This window comes from Hemicordylus capensis, chromosome 2 (assembly GCF_027244095.1).
Source record: "Hemicordylus capensis ecotype Gifberg chromosome 2, rHemCap1.1.pri, whole genome shotgun sequence".
Lineage (NCBI taxonomy): Eukaryota > Metazoa > Chordata > Lepidosauria > Squamata > Cordylidae > Hemicordylus > Hemicordylus capensis.
In genome coordinates, this window is record NC_069658.1 from 272,166,602 (window position 1) to 272,188,900 (window position 22,299).

Sequence of the window (22,299 nt, forward strand, 5' to 3'; positions counted from 1 at the left end):
GGCAGCAGTCAGGTGTACATCACCTGTTGAGTATTTCTATCATCCTTTATGGGTGTCTTGGTGGCAGGAGAGGCACAAGTTGATGCACCAGTCTGTGGCATAGGGAGCTGGAAGGCAGGATTGCATAAGAGGCATAAAACTGATGCCTCTGTATTTAAGTTATCAAAGGCAGGGTGAAAGAAAACCAGTTTAATGTATAAGCTGAAGTTAAGCCTTGAGAACTTTTGTTGAAAAGCGGTATACAAATATTCATAGTAGCAGTAGATTTGGTTATACAGAAGAGTCAGTCCACAAGCCATAGGGCTGGGGTGCTCCTATATCTTGTTTAACTGTCTTTGGATCTGGGTAGCTCAGTTGCACCCTGGTACAACTGGGCTCCCATGAGCCAATGCCAGCTAGACATGATGACCTCCTTATCTGCCTTCCAGCTATCCTTATTCCACTTGATGCCTTTGTGTTACCATTATTATGATTGTTAATAAATTCAGGCCAGGCATTTGCCTGTGCCCATTTTACCCAAATACATTTGTGTGGTCTCTTTCATTGATTTCAGCCCAATGTTATTTATATTAATATTTAAATTTTGAAATTAATAAAAGCTCAAATAAAAAAAATTAAGAATTAAAATCTTGGCATGACATTGCTGAAACAATAATCACACACCACCCTGAAACCAGTTTTCAGCATCTCCTGATGAACAGTTAGATTTCTGACTTCTCCTTTTTAAAAAATGTGAAGTAGTTGGATTCATGCAGTTTGAAGGTTCCATAAAGTCTGCATTTCCCCCAGTTTTCAATGCTACTACATTTTTATGCAAAACCTTAAGAACTTCTGCATATGAATTTTCATCAAAATGTTGCCTTTTTCTTTTATGTCAACTAAAACAATCTCCTGCTCTCAAAAATGGGGTAGAGTGGTGGTGAATGGGGTTTAGGGTTGTACAGCAGAATATGTTACATCATCGGTTGTAAAAAGGAAAGGCACTGTGATACAATCACAGCTGTATAAGATGGGAACCACTGCAATGATGGACAGCACGTCCCTGTTCTATAAGACCAGTTGCAGAGATGAACTGCAGAGCTGCCCCTGGCTATGACAACTGTGGCAGGCAGCTTCAGTAAACGGTGCCAACAACACCTCTGCTTCTTTTCCCAAATGCTTCTCCCTGCCAAGAAGTGTCACCTCTGTCTTGTCTTTGATGAGTCAGTTTCTTTGATTTCATACAGAATTTTGTCTCAGACTGACTGCGAGAAATTAAGTGAAGCTCCGCAGCATGGGCTCAAGAAAGAGCAAGGATGCTGCTTCTTAGAGCATATCTCAGTCTTCTTCAGATGCCTTATGGAAATATTGTGGTGAACAAGAACTGTCATAAGAACAGTAAGAGTCTACAGAGGCACAATCGGCAGCTGAGAGGGAGGGGAGATGTATTTATACTAAACTCAAAGAGCTTTGACCTCAACCTACATCTGATTCACAACTGGTCGGGAAACTGATTTCAAAGAGCCATCAATGGTTCCACATCCACCAGAAGGAGGCTTGGATTGAGATGCTGCAGGGCTCTGTCCTGGGCCCAGGATGCCTGAACATTTTAATTAATGACTTAAGAGGAGAAGTGGAGGGAATCCTCATCAGATTTGCAGATGTCACAGAACTGGAAGCCAAAATTAAGAGTCTCCCTGACAGAATGGAAAATGGGGCAGAAGCTAACAGAATGAAATCCAACAAAGACAAATGCAAAGCTCTGCCCTGAGGCAAATAAATAAATAAATAAATAAATAAATAAATAAATAAATAAATAAATAAATAAATAAATAAATAAAAATGCACAAGTATAAGATGGGGGATGCTTGGCAGGCAGTAGTACACATGGAAAGGGTCTATTTTTGAAGTTGGGCAGAGAATGTCTGGTGAATGTTGAGAACTTAGCATGGGAACTTTACTTGGGTGGGTCCAGATATCACATGCCTGTTGGGAGTGTGCACTCTTGCGTACTTGCATTTTACCGACATTTCCCCCACTTACAGACTGGCCAGTGGTCATGTGAACCTACCCATGATTTGTATTCTGTTTGGGCCACTGATGTGACTCAGTTGATTAACATAGGTGTGTGCAGGTCAATGTGCTAATAATACATTTACATAGCGAGTAGTTTTGTGGATGCGCTTGCATGTCTGCCTACCATGGCCCACCCGCAACCAGGTTAGCCCCATTAGATTCCATCAGATCCGTCTATGCAATGCAGACCAAAGAAAAAATGAACTGCATTAAACTGCTTGCAGAACATACAATTACAGATTGTTAAAGAAAGGCAGCAAAACTTAATGCTCCAATGAAAGGTTAAGAAACTGAAACAAATCTACTTCACTTGTCTGGTTGGTGGGGAGGCAATTTTTCCTAATCACAATATCAAACAGTTAACCCTGAGCATGAGCAATCACATCCATCCAGATTTTCCAATGCAAATTTTATTGGACTGTAGTTCTATATCTCCTGTCTTTTGACTAGTAGTTTAAGCCCAAACATGTATGTAGAACGCACAAGTTAACCAGCTGCCCACACTTTTCAAATGCAATCTTAAGTAGTGGAATAGTTTTATAAATGTTTCCCCTGCGTACTACCTGCTCTTCCAATCTCTTTCTCTTGATATTCTTGATCCTTGTTCGGGCCCCTTCTGAGTGAGTAATTAGAGTAAGTGTATCTGGTTTACATATTGCAGCTCTGATGAATTTGGAAGGGTCTTCCTGCTGCTTTGGCTGCGGTCAACAAGTTACTTTCATTTTCACTTGTAGACAATTCTGAAAAACTAACATACACTCAAGGTGAACAGTCTCCATTATAGACTGTTATTACATTCAGTGAGGGTAGAAGCTTTCAGTGTCCCACAGCGTTGTCAACATGGTGGGAGCTGCTGAATACTTGTAACAGCAGCACACAGTTGCCCAAGAGCACATGAATGCCAGGATTCTGTGACTGTAGTTGTTCAGTGGTACAGCCATGATTTCCAATGGGCATGCCATTGCACAAGTGCGGGTCATGTAATTCCGGTGTTTGCGCAACAGCAGACATGAGCACATACCAGCTCTTGTAGGGCTGACAATGCCTGTGGAATGCAGCTGCACTATATGACAATCACTACATTTAATGTGTCTGTTGTGTAATTACTTCCTAGTAAAGGCCATTATATTAGCATGAATATTCTGTAGATTGTCATTGCTGACAATTTCACGTTTGTGAAGGTTATTGATGCAAAACAGTCTGTATAAGTAGACTTGGTAGAGATTCGGAGCTGGGCCTTCTCTATAGCTGCTCCTGGTATATGGAATGCACTCCCAGCAGATATCCGTAGTCTGGGCTTGTTGCTGGCCTTCAGGAGAGCCCTAAAGACCTATTTGTTTGGCTTGGCCTTCCAAGGTTTTTAAATTGTTTTAAACTGGCTTTAAATGGCTCTGAATTGTTTTAGATTTGTTTTTATATTGTTTTTAACTTGTTTGCTTTTAAATGGTGTTTGTTTTAATGTCTTTGGCTGGCTACACATCCCTGTCCCCTTTACCAAGCCTGGTTGGGCTTACTGGGCCCAGTCTCAGAGCAGGTGTGGAGAGGGGGTTGAGCATCACTCTGTGCCTCCTCTGTCTCAGGCTGCTAGCTCCTTGTGTCTGCCCCTCTCCGGATGCCCCTGACACTTGCCACCAACCAGCCTCTCAGCCCCGGCTGGCCCCTGATATGCCTCACAGGCTATGCATCGCCCGTCCCCAATTACAGGGCCAACACCCCTCTTTATTCCCTGTAATTGTCTACCCTTTACAGCTGCTGCCAATGTCTCCCCCCTCCTCTCTCCTCCTGCTCAGACCCCCTCCCTTCGGGAGGCATGCTGTCAAACACAAAATGGAGACTGGCTCAGAGATCGCCACAAAATGGATGTCCGAAACAATAAAATGTTTTGTAGCCGAAACAGGGACGTTTTGTTTTGTGTACAAAAATTTTGGATTTGGAAAATGGGCATTTTGTTTTGTCTACAAAACACCCTAAATGGCCCGTTTCGAGTACAAACATTTTGTACCTGAAACGTTTCACATATCCCTAGAGAGTTATCTAGTATTATCTCAAACACGCACAAAAAATGCATTTCCACTAATTTGTTTAAATTTAGCATTTTAAAAACTATAAATGATGGACATTTCATAGGAAGCTGCCATATACTGAGTCAGACCTTTGGTCTATCCAGCTCAGTATTGTCTACCCAGACTTGCAGTGGCTTCTCCAAGGTTGCAGGCAGGAATCTCTCTCAGCCCTATCTTGGAGATGCTGCCAGGGAGGGAACTTGGAACCTAGATGCTCTTCCCAGAGCGGCTCCATCCCCTGAGGGGAATATCTTGCAGTGCTCACACTTCTAGTCTCCCATTCATATGCAACCAGGGCAGACCCTGCTTAGCTAAGGGGACAAGTCATGCTTGCTACCACAAGACCAACTCAATGGCCAACATTCAGACTCTGGTATTCAACAACTTCTCAAAATTTTAGAGATTCAAAAGAATTTTAACCAAAAAACCAAACAAAACAAAACAAAAAAAAAAACAAAAACCCAATACAATCAGATAAAGGATCAATGCAGTATCAGAACTATAATTCAGCCATCATTAGAACAAACGAAGTATAGCATTTACTTCAATGAGATGTATGTTAGTGGTTCTAACTGACAAAGAATTAAGCAAGTCACAACTGGAGGATTAGACTCAATTTTTGATATCTTCACATTCACCAGACTGGAATTTGAGGGCTCTGTAGAATCTTTCATGATAAACATATTATCAGTGGCCAAATTCATTCACCGTGGAATTCCCCTGAGAGTACTGGTCGGGATATGTGAGGCAATGATGCACATTAATATGAATGTCACTGCTGCTGTTTGTGTGATTATATTGTTATCACTATAAACCATGTATGCTAACACTGTATATAAAAGAAACAAATCTCTGTGCTGTGCAGAGTTGCTAGGAAAGACAGTAACCAACACAGAATGTTTCTGCAATACAAGATCTCTTGGGGCCAAATTCAGACCTGGAGTAAGCAGGCAGTACTTCCACTTATGGCAGTGGCAAGGCACACACTTTCACCAGATCAGACTTTGGTGCCCAGCATATATATCACATAGACCAAAGAATATACTTGCCAGACAAGAATAGGAATCATTAAGTCTGTGGTCCAAAGTGAGGCGCTGAAGCATCTCAAAGAGTGCAGCGTGGTCAAAGTTACAGGGATTGGAAGAGATAAATTCATCCATGCCATGCTTTTGAGCTCTATCTGCATCTGTTCATTTATACATATAGAGAAAGACACAATTTAGAGAAACATGTTGCATTGCATTAGATGCATCAAATAGACACCATGAAGCATGAGAACTAAGTCATTCCCTAGCTTCCAGCTGAATTTCAGGCTCCTACGACTCTACCAAATCTTCAGCTTCCATTGTCAACTTGCAACACTTATTGTTTGCCTTATTGCCTTTAGGCCAAAGATATTAGAATCAGCATCTCACCTCTTAATCACTAGAGTGCACTTATTCTGTTCTGAACAGTAATATTTCCCCACTTTAAAAAAAGGAAAAATTGCAAGGAGTCAGCCAGCTCCTATTTATTTCTAATTAATTGTAATAGATTCTGCCATTCTAAGGAGATATGGTTCATTATATTTTCTTAAATATACTATATTTGACTTAGCATGCACCCATTTAGATTTTTGGAGGGGACCCAATACCATCCATAATACTTTTCTGCTCAAACTGCAGTGATTGGTCTGCATTTTTCTTTTTGTTTATTTACAGTAGATTTTAATTCCCCCCCCCCAAAAAAGAAGCAAAAAGAACAAAAAGAATGTTCCTTGAAACATCGTTCACACATTAGATGAAGGTGCAGCTGTCATTTGTGGATATTACTAACAGTTGCAACAGACAAATAACATTGTCTCAGGGTTCAACTTCTGATTTACCTTCTGTGGCCGGTTGTGGGGATAAGTTGCAGCATGCTTATTCAGAAGAAAGTCTCACTTAACTCAATGGGACTTGCTCCCAAATAAGTGGGCACAGTACTGTGACTTTAATTTCTTCAGTTTACTTTCTCTTCATTTTTAAGGTGATGTCTTTTGGCAGGAGGTCCTTGAGGCTAAACTAATTATGGCCCACATGAATGATTAGAAAATATACTTAAATTGCAGGAAGCAAGCACAGTGTGGGGGCATCACAACAAAAGACATACTCCCTAGTCCCCAAACAGAGTGTTTTGTATTCTGCAGAGCCACTGAATTAAAATGTACTTTCCACTCAAATACTTTCCCCCATTGACTCAGTTTTCTGCTACATGATGTCTCACTCAAATCCTTAGCAAATAAAGCAGGATTTAAATCCCCACCTTGTTTACAGCTTCCTAGAGTCTTAAAGGAATTAGAAAATAAGAAGGGCACAATAACACACTTAAATGAAGACCTAGTGTTTCCTAAGAGTGATTGTGATTCTTGTTTCAAAAGCACAAGAAATAACAAGTATAGATGCAAAAACTGGCAGTGGGAGCTGTGCTTATAGATCGGCGATTTCTGCTAAAGGTCTCTTAAATAGGAAGCACTGCACCTATTTACAATTGCTGTGTGAATGCCTTGGTCACATATTAAGGAATAGGAGGATTCTCTCTCCATCGTTTAAAAAGCAACCTTTATATTTATTGATTGATCAAGTTGAAACATTTGTATCCCGCCTTTCCACCTACACAGATCTTCAAGGCAGCTCACAACAACTAATTAAAACAGTAACACCAATTAGACCAATTAACCAATCTTCTGTTGTTAACTATCTATCTAACAGATGCTGGATTTCTAAAAGGCTATCCCTGCAAAATGTAAAACATGAAAGATCTCAATTAATTGCAAGAAACTTTAAATTCAGCAAGCAAGATATTAAATTTATTGATTCTGCATCTTTTGAACTACGACTTAGGCAGATTCAATGTATGTTTACTTGGAAGCAAGCCCCACTGAGTTCAGTGGGACTTACTCTAAGCATGAGTCCATAGGACTACAGCCTACTGACAGTATGTGCTCTGTTATTACACGTTTTGTTCAACACAAGCATATTTTGTCCAAAGAGTGTTTCACCATTTCTCTTTTAGCAACCTACTATGGGTTAATTTTCAGCTGCACATCTGCCATGTCATCTCAATAACTAGCATTAAAAATATAGTTCTAGACAATTTTTGATGTAGTTAACATAATTTAATATGTTTTTGAGGTCAGAGGTGTGGGGTATCCATATATGAATTATGCAAAATACTTGATTGTAAATGTTACTAGTCCCCACAGCAGTAGTGAAAGAAGGGAAACTTGAAGAACAACTCCTCACTTAAATTCTTGGGTGGGGGGAGAGGATATCAGTTTTTTTAGGGTGGAAATATGTTTTTGAGGAAAGAAAAAAGAGTTATTAGATTTGGCAAGGGGTAATTCAGTAAAATCTCTGTCTGTCTCTCTGTGTGTGTGTCGGGGGGTGGGGGACGGGACTTCCCAAATGCTTAGGGAGAAACTTCCCAAATGCTTAGGGAGAAACTTCCCAAATGCTTAGGGAGAAACACATATGACCAGAAAGCTAAACTGCCTTCCATTGAGATGCCCCTGTTTAACAGGATTAGGCTGTACATTGACTCCCTCTTCAAGCACAAGATCTCAAACACCCTAACCATAGGTTTCAAATTGCAGGACACTATCACCACACTGATCAGCTGGTTTCTATCTATTTTGACAGATTATGTCCCATCCCCATTCTGTCCCTCTGGGCCAAGATCGATTTGATTAATATGAATACAACACTAAAGGTTTTTCTACCTCCCCTCCTCCAACTTCAACATCTAGCACTCAGAATAAAATAGCTTCACAGTTTTAACAGGCTGTATCAAGCTTTCTTATGATTTAAATAGTCAGACTGTAGCTTTCAAATTTCCTCAAGTAGACTGCAACCTGACAAATTGGCTGGAGGCCTTCATTTGCCAGTTTTGCTCAGATATTTTGACTTTTTCAATTATGAGCCATGGTGCCTAGTCAATCCTGATGCTTTAATAAGGAAGCCAGAGTAAACTGACTCTGGCTTATTCACAATGTGGGTCGAATTTTGACATTACAAGAATCAAGTGTTGGGTCTCAGAGTTATGCTTTCCTTTTAATTGTTGAATAGGTATTAAAATTAAATGAGCTTCTGTATGACTTTTTTTTAAATAAAAGAAAGTGTCCACAAGACCTTTTACTACCACACATAGGGTGAAGCGGTAATAAGCTTGGTTTTGAGTATGGATGAAGTAATAGGACCACTTTTTTTGCAGTAGAAATTGGTCTTAATAGGATCAATCCATGTTTTACTAACACATTAGCTCCTTTCAGAATTTGAATGAATGGGCATGGGGGGATAGATTTGCAGTGACAGGTCCTAATCTATACATGTCCATTATAACATCTATAGAGAGCCACCATGTGTACCACTGTATCTCTGAAGGGCGCTCTTCACATGATGAAGAACACCCTGCTTTGGCAAAGATAAAGCACTGGGCTTGCAATGGATGTGCATATGAATTCACTCCCCATCCCTTCTTGCTATACCTAGAATGAGACACAGCTGGAACAATTTTGGTTTCTCAGACAAGCCTTCTCTGAGGAAGGAAACAGCCATAGGATGGACAGACACATCATCTTGATAGTACCTAACAAATAACTCTTTCTGAAGCAGTTTGTCATCCCACCTCAGGCTCCTTCTGTGTTTCCATGAGCATGCTGCCTGCCCGTAATTCCAACCTAGTCTTGACAGTGTGCCCAAAGTACCTGTATTCGATCATGTTTTCCCTCCAGGATAAAACACAGGAAAGCACAAGACATAACACTTGATTCATGTGATGTCAAGATTCTACCCACATTGTAAATAAGAGCCCCTTATGGTCAGTTTACTCTGGCTTCCTTATTTTGCCTCTAGCGGCAGCGGTGAAAAAGGCCAATTCCATGCTAGGCATCTTTAGGAAGGGGACTTACTCCAGGGGAGTAACAGCAAGAGGGAGGGCATGCCCTCACCTTCTGCCTGTGGGCTTCTCAATGGCATCTGGTGGGCCACTGTGTGAAACAGGATACTGGACTAGATGGGCCTTGGGCCTGATCCAGCAGGGCTGTTCTTATGGGTGGCTCTTTCAGGGCAGTGGCCATGGCGATAGCCATAAGGGGGCATCTTGGGCATCTTGCTCTCTGCCACAGGTGTCACCCACCTGTCTGCTCCCACCCTGCCTTACATCCACTGCTGCTGCATATGGGCTTTTTGTGCTGGCAGCTGTCCCTTCACTGGCCCCACTCTGCTCTGCCCCACCTCACTGGCCTAGACGCTGCCTTCTTACCCCCATTGGTGGCCTTCTCCAGCAGGGGAGAGAAAGTGTGAGAGGAAACACTGGTGTTTGCACAGCATTGCAGTGGCAAAAGAGGCCAGCCAGCAAAACAGTGCCACTTCTGCTGGATGCCACTTTTGTTTTGTGCTAGGATTTTAGATGTGAAGTTTGGTCTAGACAGATGGCATGGCATGCAGTAAATCTACAATATACCACTTTAGGTGGGGGAACTGAATAGGAACATAGGAAGCTGCCATATACTGAGGCTATTCCCACGATCCCTGGAAAGCGGGCTAAGGGAGCTTAGCCCGCTTTCCAGGGACTGCGGGAACCATTGGGCTCGCAGGACAGCCTGGTGCTCCCAAGGCTGCTAGCCTGCTTAATTCCCCCTCCCCTTCAACCTAATTTTTTTTCTCGTGTGTCGCCGTGGCACAGGGGGTCTCTTCAGGATGCCCCATGCACTCGCACGGGTCATCCTGGAACTTCTGGGGGCTGCACGGCCCCCGATCTCCACAGCCCCTGCCAGCTCCGTGACGGAGCCGGCAGTCATGTGGGCGGCCGATCTGGCTGCCCAGGGCTCCCTTTTCATCATCTGTGGGGAAAGTGGGCTAAGCCAGCTCTCCCCCCAGACCCGGAAGAAGCTCTTCTCACTGATCGTGATAAGAGCTTCACTGAGTCAGACTATCGGTCCATCTAGCTCAGTAAAGCAGCATCCGTGTTGCTGTCCTCTTTAAAATGCTGTGCCACGCCAATGAGCTGCTCTCGTGCAACATTACCACACAAATGGTGTCAGTGCATGCGTCTCATTGCACCCCATCGGCACAGTGCGGCCGTTTAAAGGGGACAGCAGCACAGCTGCTACTTTCAAGTTCGATTTAAAGAACGACAGCACAGCAATGGGGTGGCGCCGGGCGGCCGTGAATCAACATGGGAGCAGGTGAGACCTGCAGCCTCCTTTAAAAAGTACCCCTCATCCTGCACCAAAATGTTTGGGTTGCAGGCGGCTGAATCATTTTGGTGCCTCTCCAAAAAGGCGCCAAAGTGATACGAGCACATCCCTAGTCCATAGTGCTCCCTTCCAAAAACAGTATTTCTTGGCGGCATGCTGTTTTATTACACTAGAAGTTTGTCCACCCGACCTTAATTCTGGGAGCCAGGGAGGACTTGTGGGGAGGTAAGGTCCTATTTGCCTCCCTGCACATGATCTCCTTAGTATCTCAGGGCTCCGTCGATTGTTGTGGCACACAGCTGGAAGCCACAGTGAATGACAGCGTCAGAAGCCAAAGGAGGAAGTCCTCCGGCATTTCACAATGCACCACTCTGAGATCGTGGCACATTGAGGGATTCCCTCTCAGTTGGGCTCTCTTGCCACCCAGCTCTGTGCATGCTCAGGTTGCCTGAAGACGGAGTACACACACATGACCGGGACCCCAGGGAGAAGAGCCCTTCTACCTGGGGAAAAGCCTCAGGCTACCCAGTGGGGCAGTGTGGGAATCGGCCATGATCCTGACGCTTCACACGAGCAGCCCTACCCCCATAGGGCTGCACAAGCCTGGGTAGGATTGCTTGCATGAACAGCTTCTGTCATACTTTCTTCCTCACTATGAAACTGTACAGTTTTGGAACCAGTTCTCAAAAGCCTCTCCATGCCCAGGCTTAGTGTTCATATTTCTGACAACAGGCAACCGTACAATATGTGTTGGGCTCATTGACAAGACAAATCTCTATGTAGATATCCACAATGATCTGACTACCACAATGTGAAAAGAAGTAATCTCACGATGGCATGGAAGAGCAGCGACTAAGTCTCTGTACAATGCATAAGGTGTGTGCAGCCTCCTGGAAATCTAACAACCTGCAGTGCAATCTTTTACCTAGCGCCTATGTTTTAAAATCCTCTCTATCACTTTAAAGTTATGAAGGTGGTTTACACATATAAGACCATCTTGAGAATACATAGAGGTTGTGAATAGTAGGGTGGGGTTTTTTTTGGAGGTGTTATGATAATACAAATGAGAGCAGCCATGTATACAATATCCACCCTAATGTTTGTGTTCTTTTTTTCCTGTGTTTTGCTATTATGGTCAAAGGACTAAAGATCTAACTATGATGGTGGTGGTGGTGGTGGTGATGATGATGATGATGTATGCAATCCCCATGTGCAGGCATGGGTGTACATAAATGGTGCCTCTTTGGAAGTGTGCCCTGGGCCCAGAGTCCACTCCTGTACCTGGCTGTACCTACAATGAAGCTGCTTTATACTGAGCCAAACCATTGGTCAATGTGGTCTATGTTGAGTGGCACCGGCCCTCCCAGGTGAGAGACTGAGATTCTTCCCAGCTCTACCTCAAGATTCCAGAGACTGAACCTAGGACCTTCTCCATGCAAGAAGATCCTTGGCACAAGGCTTAGAATGATTATTATGATATATTACAATTAGCATGGGTCCCTTGCTAGCCCCTGTAGATCCTGATATAGGGTGGGTTCAGATGTAACGGCAGTAAGTAAGCATGGAAGAACCACCAGTTCCTGATCTACACAAGTTATCTGAAAGTGGAATTGTCAGGTAGAGAATGTTGGGTACCAATGTCTGCCCTTCATTTGCCCAACATGTCTAAACTACATGTGGAATTTGGCAGAGAATGTTGGGCAGATTTGGGTACTAAATATTCTCTATCTGACCTTTCGGGCTTCCGACGACACATAAGCCGTGGCAGTAGCAGGAGCACACACCTGCTGGGAACCGGCAGTTCTTCTGTAGTTGCTTGCCACATCTGAACCAACCCATAGTTCTTACACAATATATTCAAATAATGATCAGTAGGTATAGGCAAGACAGCAGTAACCTCTTAGCTCTGAGTACAAAGAAACGGAGACTAGAATCCTCACAAGAGAGCTTCCACAAAAATCAAGCATGGTTCAAGTTGGAAGATGACTGTGGTGCAAGTTACATACCACATCATAACTTAAAATGTTATGCTTCCTAACTACATTTTAGCTCTTTGAAATACCTAGCATCAATTCCCCCCAAATATGGGGGGAAAGCTAGTCTTGTGGTAGCAAGCATGATTTGTCCCCTTTGCTAAGCAGGGCCCATTCTGGTTTGCATTTGAATGGGAGAGTACATGTGAGCACTCTAAGTAATTCCCCTTAGGTGATGGGGCCACTTTGGGAAGAGCACCTGCATGCTTGCATGCAGAAGGTTCCATGTTCCCTCCTTGGCATCTCCAAGATAGGGATGAGAGAAACTCCTGCCTGCAACCTTGGATAAGCCGCTGCCAGTCTGTGTAGACAATACTGAGTGAGATGGACAAATGGTCTGACTCTGTAGAAGGCAGCTTCTTATGTTCCTATGGAAGGTAAAATGTTAATTAACATTTTGTGTTGGCAATACTATTTAAAAAAATACAATAAATGTACCAGCAAGCTGTTTTAAGGTTTTTGATTGGTTTCCATTTTTAGCAAGTGTTGATTTGGCTGGGGCAGAAATATAGACATCAGTGCACTAACACATTTCTCTATCTAGGAAAAGCAAAGCACATTATATAACTCTATTGTCCCCTGCACTTTCCCTCCTGCTTGAATTTAAATTACATATGGAGCCAATGGTTTCAATGCAATTCCTGCCAGCTGTATTAAAATATAAATATTCTGTATAGCCTGAAAAATATTTTCATCAATTATCAAACAGAATTAAGTAGTTTTATGCCAGTCCCAAAATATACAAATTGGCCACAGTCAAAGATGACCAATCAGGTGTTGGTCACAGTCAAACATCTTGGTTCTTCTGAAACCCTGAGATATCAACAACAGTACCAATCTATCTATACTTCTATAGTAATATACAATTTCTTTCCAAGGTGTTTGTGTGAAAGTATTCAACAACACACCTAAGATTCATTCAAAACAGTGCTGTAGGCCAAGGTCATTCAAAGGGGAAATGCCAGTAATGGGAGACTGGCATAACAAATGGATCCTTTGCAAATTTTGGTTGCAGTCTTTTATAGAATAATGGCCTTTATAAAATAGAATCCTCCTTTTTGTTTGCATCAAAACGTTATTTTTTAAAAACTACTGGCTAAGATTCACAGTGGGCTTTTCAGTCACCTCCTGCTAACCACAGCCTTCCTGGGTCCCCTGAAGAGCTACAGAAGGTCTAGGGACCCTCTACAGTGGAGTTGAATGATATTCTATTAAGCATGAAGACTGCCAGGGCCAGGGGGAAGGGGGAAACTGGCAGCCCCTTGGGGTACACATATACAGGCCTTCATGGATCCTGACAATGTTTAGGTTAACTAACTGATATAAACCTTTACTATCATTAGTGATGTTTCATATCCATTCTTGAATTTGAAGTTGCTTGAAGCCTTGCATATGAGGCTTTAAAAATTAAGAAATCTCCCCCACTTGTGCTATGAAGGAAAAGGGCCATTTTTATTGTGGAGACTCCTGGCCAAAGTAGACAGAAACATCCAGAGTGCACCTATGTAATTTTGGAGCCTGAACCTAAAGGCCTCTGGAGGCCCCCGCCCCTTAAAATTAAGTATCATCATGCTCTGCCGCGTGACCATACCACCCAGGATAGACTAAAGAGGATTTTGGGGGGGGGGAGCTGTGGAGGCCCTGGATTTCATCCCCAAAGTCCAGGGGTAAGAGCGGCTCTGGAAACATCTAATGTCTTTGTTTTACTATTTATTTTTCTTCCTAATCTCTTGTTGCTACACCAAGTGTTTAGACACATTCTGAGGGCACCTTATAAATGGTTACAAAATTCCCCCGAATATTTATGTTATAAGAGGCTATGAATAGTCATTTGTTTGTAAGAATTTGAAATCCTGCTTTATTTATTTTACAAGGAAAATAAGTAGCTTTGTTTTAGCTCATAAGGCAAATGAGCATCCGAGTACATTTTTAGAACAGATTTGTTTATTTAAAAAACAAACCAACCAACTACCACCAACCATCCAATTGTAAATTAAAAGGTGACTTTGTATTTTATTCATCTGGAAAATGTGTGCTTGTCATATCTGCTTGACGTTACAAGGATGAAGTTATGGTTTGGACAGTAACAAACAATGACACTAGTCAACCTCATCAGTAGACATGAAATAAAGGAATGACAATGATTGATGGCAGCTATTCATTTACAGATATTTCTAGAAGATTCTTTATTGGCATAGTCAGGCTAGCATGGCAAGTTTTTTCACTGCTCTTAACTCTTCTTTAGCTTTGCACAACAGTGGATGAGAGGGCAAAAAGGACTGCAGGCTACACCAAGTCTTGTACACACAGTTGACTGCATGCTTTGAAGAACTGCTGTGTTTCTTCATGTAATCATAGATTAAAACTGAACACAGATATACTGGAAGTAACTATTTGTTAACAAAACAACACAGAAAAGTCTAAGGAGGACAAGCAGACTACACACTTTGGGGGTAGGGGGGAATCCTCAGCAGCAGAAAACACAATTCTGAACATTTGGTACCAAATCCAACTGTAAGAACATTGTTATCTCCTTTGCTACTGAAGAGTGCCATAATCTTGCCTTTGGTCTGAAGCCAGCGATCAGATAGTATAAGACTACTCACTTGAGTAAAGTTTCATACAATACTGATCTTGCATTGGCATTATTTCAGTTACTTTTTGTAAAGTTGACCATGCTTTATATTGCTTTAGAAGCGTTGGCATAAACAAGCATATTCTTTAACTTTGTTCGAAAGCTTTCGCTTCAATAATGTATTTGACTGTAAACCACTAAATATATGCTAAAGTGAAATTAGAATAGTGTTTAGTGGGTGATATTTCAATAGCTATCTGAATAAGCTAAGTGATCCACTACATAAATAGATTTTAGGAAAGAAAAAAGTGTGTATTTTGCCACATTTTGAAATGTTTTGAATTAACTAATTGGGGGGATTTTTTAAATTTAAAAAATTGCATTGCTGTTAAATATCCCAAACAGTGATTTACAGTATATTTAAAGTTCATGCAAAAATATGTGAAAATTGATTTTGTATTTTAATACTGCATTCCTGTAATGTAGCATCTGCAAGTTGACAATACAAGAAAACATAGCAGTGTTCTCATGAGAGATAAATATAGACTGAAGCAACTAAAAGCACAAACATTTTTTAAGGGAAAAAAAAAAGCTAAATCAGCAATGCATTCTAATGCAAGATACATATAATGCTGTCAGACCAGAATTCATTCAGTCTTTCTTTTTCTTTCTTTTTTTTTAAAAAGAAGCAAAATCCAGATTTTCTACCAAAACTATATTCTATTGCAAATCAGATCCTCTTCAGTCCTCCCCCACCAACTTAAAATAAATAAATAAATACATAAATAAATAAATACATAAAATATAAAAATTGAACAAAATTTTAAAAAAGAATTTTTAAAAAAGTATTTGCTAGAAGTGGTGAAGAAATTCTGCCTGGTATCCAGGGTATGCTTATGGAAGAAAAGAAAGAAAGGAAAAAGGAAAAAAAAAGGAGTATTTTCTCATGGTCAGGAGGTATGAATCCACCTGCTCCATCTCATTACTGCATTCAGAATACTCCAGATACATATTTGCCAGCTCTCGTGACCAGTAGTAGCTCCAATTCCCTCTTAAGTAAAGGTGCACTCACCATGTGTTTGAGGAACAGCTTTTTAAACACGAATAAAGAATTAGTACAGCATATCGTTCTTTAAAAATTAACATGGAGGGGAAAACTGTTTGTCTTAAAACCCAATATGCTACTAGGAAAAAGGAAACAATAGATGATTTAAGAGCTTTAGATTTTCAAACATTTTTTTAAAAAACGCATTGCTTTGCTATAAAAGTTATATCTGAGATCACATGCTAAACATTCATTTTTAATGGATTATCTTGGTGGTGGTGGAGGAGGAGGAGGTAGTGGTGGTAGTAGTAGTAGTAGTAGTAGTGGCGGTGGCAGAGAGAGGGAGGTAAGAATGAGATAAAGGAAGAAACCCTCTTGGGACTAACCTATTTTTTCTTTTTCCTATGTGGTATATAATTGTAAATGTTACAGATATATATTTTTAAAACCTGCCAAAATGATCACCATCCCAAAACCCATTTTTGCCTTGTAGAAATTTGGAAGCTGTTAGCCAGTAAAAATTCCTACTTGCACTCATAGAAAATTGTTAATTATTTTTATTTATTGTTGTTCATTCCCCCTTTAATATACTGCACCTTCTCTCATCAGGCTGACTACCCTACCTTTCTATTCTTGGAAGTGTGCAGGATTAACACCATTCTGCTGGTGCACTACACCATGCTAATCATTGGAATGGGGTAAAAAACCAAAAGAACGGTAGATTGGCAAAGTGCAGAATGATCTGTTGTCAGGCATTAAAGCAGTCAAACTAGATGTCATTTCCATGAAAGAAAGAAAAAAGTAATAGTTACAGTCTCATTGTGATGTTAATTCATATTTACAACCTTGGGATGACAAAAAAGGAAATGTTAATGGTTGGCTTTTACTAAGAGGATCAGTTGATGCCAATATGAAAGCCAGGGAGAGAAGGCAATTATGCAAACACCACATGCATCCTAATTTCAGTATGGAAACTTACATTTCGAACCTAAATTCAGGAAAATAATATGGAAAATTTTACTACAAAATCTAAACATGAAAAAGATTTAAGAGGAGGGGAAAAAAGCACATTGCATATGTCAGATAATCGACTCTGATTATCTGAGCTGTGCTAGCTACAGGGAAGCACTTACCCTTGAGTCCAGCTAGAAGTTAGCAGGGTAAGAAGGAACAAACCAGAATAACATAAAGACTAGCAACAAGGCTCAGGAAAGCAGACAGGAGTTCTAACCTAGCAGCTAGAGTACTTGGGTTCAAGCAAAGAATGAAACAAAAATAAGAAAATTAAACAGAAAGAAAAATATAAAAGAATAAGAACAAACAACAACACTTAACAGCTGAAAATTTATTATGAAGCTCAACAGACCTAGCCATATAAATATATATAAAAATACATAATGGGTAAAACAAAGAATCACAACTTCTCAAAAAGAACAGCCAAATCTTTTGCACGTGATGTGGTTAACATCATTAAATAGAACAGATATTACAACTAAAACAAAATGAAATAGAAAAAAAAATCACAAGTGATGTGAAACAATTACTGAACAATCTTTCATGTTTAAAAGAACATTTAAAAATAAAAATGAAAGTAGTGTGTTGTCTGTGTGATTATGTGTGCATGTGTTTGTATGCATTTTGGCTAGTGTACCAGTAATAAAACAGAATGGACAAAAATTGATATCCCCAGACAACTGGCCATTTTGTGAAACTTAATATATTGCCCAAGGGTGTTGTACATCATTTTAGCAGTAAAGAGCAATGGATTTAGGATTTTTTTTTCCTTTTACTGAAACCAATTATATTCAGAAACTTCTAGATTATTTCATTTGTCGGGGGTGGGGGGCAGAGGAGGGACAAAAAACAAAAACAAAATACCAGTCACCCAGAAAAAAATGATTGTAGTACTTTATAATACTGATGAATAGCAGGATCTATTGTTTTCTGCATTTAAAATGTATGTAAAACACACTCCACCTTTTAACAAAAGAGCTATCTGTTTCATTCAAAGTTGGAATCCAGTTATCAAATGGGAAGTTGAGCGTTACATTAAGTTTACATTTGCTATATCAAATTAGGTGGGAACCAAATGAATTCAGTATTATTCCCAAGTTTCCCAACTGTAAAATGTGTTGTTCTCAAGTTTCTGTTTAACAGACAGCTTCATCATAAGACTGGAGTGTGTTCCCCCACCACCACCCCCGAATGGTAACACAAAACAGTTCTGCCATCTTTAGGCAGTTTATGTCATCCATGAAAGTATCAACAAAAATGTTAAACTAATGAAAAGCGCTTCTTATGTGTACTTTCTTTCTTGCACCAAGAGCTCTGCGCTACTGTGAACAAGGAAAACAAAAAGGATATGCAAGCTAAATGCACAAGAATAAAAGCATTTCACAACAATCCTTACCTTTCTGCAGATGAACAAGAACAAAAAAAAAACAAAAAACCCACCCCTATTTAAAATGCAATATTTGTTTTATATGGGAATTTAACAAGTTGTTTGTCCTGTAATACCCGACAGACATCATCATGTGTGCATAACAAGGACTCACTTCTGGTGCTTATATCTCTACCTGAACACATGTCATTGCCCATTAATATATTTAAAGGGAGCTTGGCATTCTGATATAGATAGATGCGAATATGCAGGCATTAAGAAAGCATGAACCTTCACAGCCGGAGCTCACTGGTGTTTTGGTGAGCACAAAAAAGCAGCAGAGATGCATGGGTTCAGGCGAAAGGCCTGTGCACATATTATGCTTTTCCAAAACTTACCCCCAGAGTTTAGCTTAGTTTCTTCCATTCCTGGGTAACTGCACTTCATCTGAAGATTATATGACAAATTGTACACATTTACCTCTTGGTGGTTTTTCACTGACCAGATTATGGATTACCTCTAGCAACCTCTAGTGGTAGGTTTGCTGCTATTTAGAGCTACCTAGTCATACAAGTTAACTTAGAGCAGCTTGCTCTTGGTCAGGGCTTAAATAAAAGTTCTGTACTCTGCAACCTTCACAACATGTTGCTGTAGCAATCTTCCAGGTGCAGTTTTCTTTCCATTTCTGCCACTCTCTGAGCAACAGAAAAGGAACAGAAAAGGAACAAAAAGGAATGCAGAAAGGAATGCCTCCAGTCCACTCAGCAACCCCATTTGCTAAATCAGAACATGTAACATTTCTTTGGAGACAGGCTTCATGAATGGGATCCCAATTTGGATGTCCTGTTTGCTGCTGGGAAACAGCTGCTGCTTCCATTTTTGTTGTCCAGAAATTGAGGAATTAAGTGGCAAGTGAGACGAAAGCTTACCAAGGAAGTCACTCACCAAGGAAGCCCACAGTGCAGCTTATTATTCTTTCCCACAAAGTGCCATCAGATGCCCACCTATGTGAAAGGATTTGCTAGAGATAGAGCTTCAGTGTTACCTTTGGCAGAATCTAGAGACTCTGATCACTGGGCACATTAGAGTTAAGTTAACACATGGTTCAGCCACTAAGAGGTAATGCATAATGTGTGCACATGCCCCCTGACATGCTTCTGTCTTTCCCTTTTCGCCTTGAAAAGTTGCTCAACATGGAGTTAGAAAGAAATACAGGGCTGAAAGAAGGGGATAGACTGGGAAAGAAGCCGCATTCTGTGATATGCTTTGTCCATCTCAAAAGCAGTGGAGCAATTTGGTGCTGTCGCTAGTCTGGATTTCCCACTGTTAAACTTTTCCACTCAAGATATGTGGTGGTTTCTGAGGGTAGGTGCATCACTGTCCCAAGACAGTCACAGAGAAAGGGATTACGAGAAGCAAAAGGAGGAGAGGGAGATATCTCGGAATCACTAGAAAAGCTCCAAGCTCTAATCATGGAGGGATTTGTATGTGCCACATCCTAGCTTCATCAACTTGGGACTCAGTTAAGAATGAGATGGAATGAAGAGTAAAATTGCAAGTTTAAAGATTTTGGGCTGTCCAGCCAAGTAAAGACAGAGCACATGGAATACCAGAGATGGGAATATTGCAGTTTTTGGGAAGGATATTGGATTACACAAATGAAAAATATCCCTGTGGTCCACTCTTGGATCAACCACCCATTCACAGAGCTAGGTGTGGCCACCAAACTGCTCCGTCGTGTTCTAGTACAAGCAATTCAGGAAATGTATGACGCTACTTACCTGACCTACATCATATAGGTGTCATATAATTTAAATCATGAAAATTGTCTGGTCCTCATATTTTCTCTGTATGTGTGTGTGCCTAAAGGAGGGGGAGTTAGGATGCACATGCCATTATAAGGCCCAATGCTGCAGCATTTCAATCAGTCAATCAGTCCAAATGTCACTTAAATCAATGACAGTTGTCCTTGGGTAATGTAGACGGGCAACAGAAGGGAAAACATGAAATGAACTACCTTCAACAAATCTGCATCATGCCATGTTTTCACTCATTCTGAAATGAAAACCAAGCTTTGTGGGCAATCATGAAGACAGAGTAAGAGTCCAGACTATGCAAGCATGTGAAAAAGACAGACAACTCTAATAATTCTTTATTCTTATACATCCCCATAGAGATATGCTGTGGCAAAGGAGGGGTATAGACATTACCAGTTGTGAGATGTCTAAGAACTTGGGCCTCCTGAGATAAATACTGGAAGTCTCGGAAAATAAAATCCTGAGATATTCCAAATTTGCCTTAGCCTTTGTCTCTCAAATGGGCAGAAAGCTGATGCACATGATCATTTCAACCTGGCAGAATCTTCCACTGAAATAATCCACTTTCACTCTTTAATCCCAATTCTTATAGCAATTTTTCTGATGTCTATGCTGGTCAGGGTTTGATGAGAAGACTGAAGAGTGAAGCAGCTCATCATAGGCTCATTACCTACACAAACTACACAAATTGAGGTTGATTCTTCATGAAGTGATTATAGCCCTATGCAGATATTATACTTAAAGTGGGGAGAGGGAGGCACATGAATTATAGTATCTGCAAGGACTCATGTGCATTACTCCCCAATCCAGATCTTTACATGAGATTGAGAAAGCCCTAAACATTTATGTTGGGTCTTGGGAATTTAATCAGCTCCCTCTCTTTTTAATGAAACATTAGTAGAAGAAGACAACCATCAAAGCAATGCATATAATGTCATCCTTGTGACTCTCTCCTCCAACTCTTAACATATGCTGAGGTATTGTTGAGGTCTCAATAGTGGAATGGAGGTGGTTTTCCAGCACCCAAGTCCTCCTTCTGTTAGGCACATTCCTGTGGCTGCTCATTGTGTGAGGGACCAGCTGTATCTTGCCTCTCTTCTTTGGCCTCAGCCTCCCACTGGCTGACATACTGTGCAACATTCCATTCAACAAATGTGTGCACAGTTGGTGAGAATGCTCTTGTACCAACACAAGAATTGCATGAACACAGTTGTGTGATGGTTGGCCACTGAAATAATGGCTGTCCGTCATGCAATCTTGCACAACTCTACACTCGTTTCCATCAAAAGACAGATGGAAGGTTTTGCAGTATGTCAGCCAAATGATTAAATAGCCCTACTCTCCACCCTGTATCCTTGAGTCTCCCACACCCCTGCGATTGTGAGGATTCCCCAAGTAGGACACACCTGTAGCATGCTGAGCTGCCCTTACAAACTTAAACACTCTTCTGAGTGTGCGCTGTGGCTTTAGCATCCTTTCCTGTTTATTCTGTCAGAAGCCACCAGCCAACTAAGTGCCATCTTGAGAGCATGTCTCTGGGAGATTTATTTTATTTATCTAGTCTTTATATAACACTTTTCAGATGAACCCCACCCCCCAGCAGTTAACCCCGCCCTTTGTTCTTTATTCAAGTTTTTTGTTACACTGCTTTGGAAGGTTTGCCTGAAAAGCGGTATATAAATGCAAAATTTCAGTTCCTGACTATGCCACTTCCCTCAGCTGGCACCAAACCCACTGCTGACACTCCCTGACACTATTCACACGAATGTGAATAGTGTGAACCACCGGGCTCGGCTGCGAGCCTGGTGGTTCCTGAGTGGGTAACCCACTCAAGTAGCACGCCCCTTAAACTGGGTTTGTGGAACGAGGGCTCCGCAAACCGGGTTTTTGGGATCATGAGTAGCCGTGGCGTGGCTCTGCACCGCAGCTACTCACAAGGAGACCCCCAACCAGGAGGCTTAAAAGCGGCCTCCTGGCTTGGGGGTCTCTCCAGTATGCCCTGAGCACTCACGCAGAGCATACTGGAGCTTCCGGGGGCTGCGTGGCCCTCGAACTCCCCAGCCCCCGCCAGCTCCGTCACGGAGCTGGCAGTCGTGTGGGCAGCTGAACCGGCC

The 22,299-nt window shown here is 41.3% G+C and overlaps 1 protein-coding gene across 15 annotated transcripts in view; it reads right to left on the bottom strand.

Annotated features, from left to right (window-relative positions):
* The window catches only part of CADPS (calcium dependent secretion activator), a 544,177-nt gene that overhangs the window by 199,146 nt on the left and 322,732 nt on the right, over window positions 1-22,299 (bottom strand). For all 15 annotated transcript variants that reach the window (XM_053299036.1, XM_053299049.1, XM_053299045.1 and 12 more), the window contains one exon: window positions 5,168-5,304. In XM_053299036.1, coding sequence (XP_053155011.1) covers window positions 5,168-5,304 — 137 coding nt within the window. The remainder of the gene's footprint in view (window positions 1-5,167; window positions 5,305-22,299) is intronic.